General features: G+C 41.2%; 1 protein-coding gene across 1 annotated transcript; it reads right to left on the minus strand.

Annotated features, from left to right (window-relative positions):
• Positions 1 to 2,122: 2,122 nt before the first annotated feature.
• Positions 2,123 to 3,073, minus strand: LOC122929461 (proteinase-activated receptor 1-like). The gene has a single exon (XM_044283050.1). The coding sequence runs from the start codon at positions 3,035 to 3,037 to the stop codon at positions 2,123 to 2,125; it is 915 nt and encodes a 304-aa protein (XP_044138985.1). The 5' UTR covers positions 3,038 to 3,073.
• Positions 3,074 to 4,336: the final 1,263 nt, after the last annotated feature.

Genomic DNA, 4,336 nt, shown 5'->3' on the forward strand with positions numbered 1-4,336 from the left:
AGCCACATGTGTTCTGCATTTTGCGGAATGAAGTAATGGACATTTTGCGGAATGAAGTATTGCGGATCAGATACGGACCAAAACAATGGCCACGTGCGTGAGCCCTCAAGGAAAGTGCTTACTGGTTATTACGGGGCACCTACAGTATATCTGAGGCAGTAAGAACCAGTGAGCGCCGTCCTCTGCAGTAAAGGAAAGCGCTTATTTGTGATTAGGAGGCAGGAAGTAAATGTCACCACTTAAAGGGGTTTCCCAGTAAAAATGATTTTTTGCAGGAACAAGTTTCTGTTCCCTGACACAGAAGATTCCTACTTTCCTGCTCCGTGCTGCCCTCGCTGTCTCCATCTTCCGGTCCCAGAGCACCTCTCCAGCAAATGATGGGCTTCAGCGGTGAAATGCTGCTTGTGGCCACATCACCACTGAAGCCAGTCATTAGCTGGAGAGATACATGTGACTATGCCCATATCCAACCGGGTGTAAACAGTGCCGGAACCAGCAGATGAAGACATCGGATAGCGGGAGCAGGAAAGTATGAATCTTCTGTTTCAGGTCCATGCTGCAGGCACATGTTAAAAATCTTTTTTTATCGGGAAATCTCTAAATTCCTATGCACTGCACGATATTCTGGACAATTACTAGAAACAAATGATCCTTAGGATCACTGCTCATCAGTGAAGGAGATTGCTGCTATTACATGCAGTGATCTCCTCCACAGTATGGGGAGAAGTGATCGCTAATGCCATCGCTCGTCCCCATACATAATCATTATTTGATGGCAGCAGACCGTGTTTAGAAAGCACGATCCGCTGCCAGCAAACAATGATTTTTCAGCCTGCTTAAAAGATGCGATTACCCAATGAATATGCATTTACTCGTTCATTGGGTAATCAGCGGCACTTTTACACAGGCAGATCATCGCTAACAAGTGTTCCTACAAACGCTTGTTAGAGATGATCTGGCCGACCCTCGGTCAGTGTAATACAGGCCAGTGTAAATTAATTGCTTAGCAAACCTCTAACTGAGAGTTACTAAGGAGAATCAGTCTTTAGAATCCCACTTAACGCTGAAGATGGTTAATTGTAAAGGTCCCACATTTAACGTATACACTGGGGAAAAAAGGATGCAAAAGTGTTGTCCAGTAAAAACAAAGGGGGTCATTTATTATCCTGAAATATGCCTATATTAGGCATATTTCCGGCGCAGATTGCAATTTGCGACTTTTCCCCGCCCACGCCGGGTTTAAATGTACGCCTGTTTTAGGTGTACAAAATGGTCTAAATGTAAGTCAGCTTCATAACTTCGGCGAATCCACCGCCACATATAGGTGTTATTAAGACTGGCATTTTTTGACTGTTACACTTTATATTTTTTTCAACTTTATGTTTATCTAACGTTTTACATTTTCCAAGTATCAAAATATGAAGCAAAATCTTCCACAGACAACATGACTATGGTAATGTAGCCAAAATATAAGATTACTTAATAACAGCTGTTAGAAAAAATGGATAGATCCAATGTCTATGTAGATAAGGGTAGAAACAAAAAGAAAGGGGAAGACCAAAGAAGGGAAGGGGGGGGGGAATAAGAAGCTAGGAGTTCTCTCCCTCATTATAAGCGGAGCTCTTCGTGGTGGAGATCCCAACAGGACCAAGTCCGTAGGAACTTTTCCACAGTTCCCCGCGACAAAGCCGTATAATATTCTAAAGAGCAAATATCCTGGATACGGGAGTAATAATCCGCCTTAGATGGGGGAGTGGTTCTTTTCCAAAAGAGGGCTATCAAACCCTTCGCTGCAGAGAAGATGCAGGAGCAGCCCAGAGTTGCAACCCCTCATATCCCTAAGTGGGACATTCAACAAGTATGAAAGGGGATCCCATCTCACTGAATGCCCTAAAACATCCTGCAGTACAGAAGCTACCATCCTCCAAAAGGGTATTACCAGGGGACATGTCCAGAAAATGTGATATATGGAAGCCCCGTTGGATGAGTGTCTCCAGCAAACATTAGGGCTATTCCTATTTAAGGCATGCAGCACCTCCGGTGTGTGATACCAGTGCATCAGTAAGACAGTGATACTTTAACGTATTTCCAGACTTGGAAATTGCCATTCTGCCATCTTTCTTTATGTACATTTACTTCTATAGGTTCGTTCTCCCTCTGAACCACTCTCTGTTTTGCAGCACATTAAACTCTGTAGGTACGTCTGGCACTTTGAGAATCCATAGCAATAGATAAGAGGATCAAGACAGCAACTGATGCTACTGATGCAGACACACACAATATACATTACATACAACATTTCACTTGGTTGTTTATAAAAACTCAGATTGTGAAAGAAAAAGATGATGTTGGCTGGCCCAAAGCCAAGTACAAAGACACATAGCACGGTCACAGTGAGGACCACAGCTCGAGATCTACTGAACGTGCTGACTATTGCTGTAGAACTCAGTTTTCTGATGACACCTATGTAGCAGAAGGTTGTGATAATTAAAGGTAAGAAGAATAAGAGTGAGATATAAGTGGTAAAGTAGTAAGCATAAAAACCGCGAAGAAGTTCCGCAGGCAGCACATCATAACAGGTTGTAATGTTCAAAGTCTTAATATGATATGTTTGCTGAGTTATGAGCAGAGGCACAGTGCTTGAAATGGCCAGAATCCAAGTAAGTATACAGGCCATCCATGCCCGGGTTGTTGTCCGCCAGTACAGAGACTGTATTGGGTAGACCACAGCCAGGAACCTGTCCACACTGATGCAGGTCATGAGCAGGACGGAGCTGTACATATTACAGTGAAATGCTGCCGTGACCAGACGGCAAATTACGTCTCCAAAGAACCAATCATTCCCAAAGAATCTATATATTATGGTAAAAGGGAGAAAAATAACAAAGAGCACATCAGCGATGGCCAGGTTCAGCATGTACACCACCGCTGGTCTCCTGACTTTTATCTTGATGAGGAATATAAAGATTGCCATTACATTTAAAGGGAGCGCCACCATGAATACCAGGGTGTATACTGACGGTATGAACCTAGTCATCCACTGACCACTGAGATAGGCTTGAGCTGTCTGAGATATGTTTGTTTCACTGCCATTTTTACCTAGAAACAATAAAAAATATATTAACATTAAACCAAGAAATTGAAGGGCAAAATATTGTAATTCCTACACCATTTGCCATACCTTTTGTCAATAGGTAAATTCCGAATGGAAAAGAGAAAGGAGCGGATATAGGCACCACCAAACTTTCTTCTACAGAAAATATAACAACATATGATTATGTATACGAAAGATAAGGTCTCCATATGATGTCTAGCAACCTCCATCTCCTATCCTGTTGTCTACATGTGATGGACTCTTAAGGACAGCGGGGTGCAGTGATTCAATTTCAACTGATAGGGTCTTTAGGACTAATAAAGCTTTGCCTTTCTAATATACTTTGTGCTTCAATTCCTCACCATTTTAAAGATATTAGCTTGCTGTTAGTGATGGAGAGCACTCTCATTTACATTCACAGGCTGCAGAATACCTAGTCCCGTCTTTAGTTGAGAAGTGTTTATTTTAGGATATGATCAGATATCATAGTCAAATATCTGAATAATGTCAGTTTGAGGCAAGTTACTTTCCCTGATATGTCACTATGACCGCTGACTCTGAAACCTGACTGTGATATCTGACTCTGATATCTGCCCTTGACATCTGGCTTTGATATCTGACTCTGATATGTGATTACTCGATACCTAAACATACAGGGCCAGATTTATCACTCCACTTTCACATATGGCTAAAGTCAGTTTTAGCCAAGTCAGAATTATGAACGGCCCTTTAAGACTGTAATAAATGTGGTTTGACAGTAGCAGTTTATACGTCAGCTTTACAAAAGTCGCACATCTTTACGAAAAAGTCGCTTGTTCTATTAAAAAGTCTCATAAGATAAGCATGGTCCTCACTGGAGTGAAATTGCGCAATTTTTTGCGACTTTTTTGCGACTTTTTAAATAGTTGCAATAGTAAATCTGTCTAGAGATTAATTTACATGAAAACACGCCCACTTTCAGAAAACTGGCGAGCATAGTGCAGAGCAGAAAAAAGTCGCAAATTTTTGCGCATTTTTAGTGATTGCGCAAAAATTTGTGACTTTTTCACTCCATTATTCTGACTTGAGCTAATGATACCCCTTGAACTTTTTTCACGTTATAATCCTAAACTTAAATGTATTTTGGGGGATTTTATATGACAGACCAACACAAAGCAGCAAGTTTGTTTGAAGTGAAAAGAAAATGACACATAGTTTTCAACATTTTTAGTAAATAAAAATCTGAAAAGTGTGGGATGCATT

This window comes from Bufo gargarizans, chromosome 1, assembly GCF_014858855.1.
Source record: "Bufo gargarizans isolate SCDJY-AF-19 chromosome 1, ASM1485885v1, whole genome shotgun sequence".
Taxonomy (NCBI): Eukaryota; Metazoa; Chordata; class Amphibia; order Anura; family Bufonidae; genus Bufo; species Bufo gargarizans.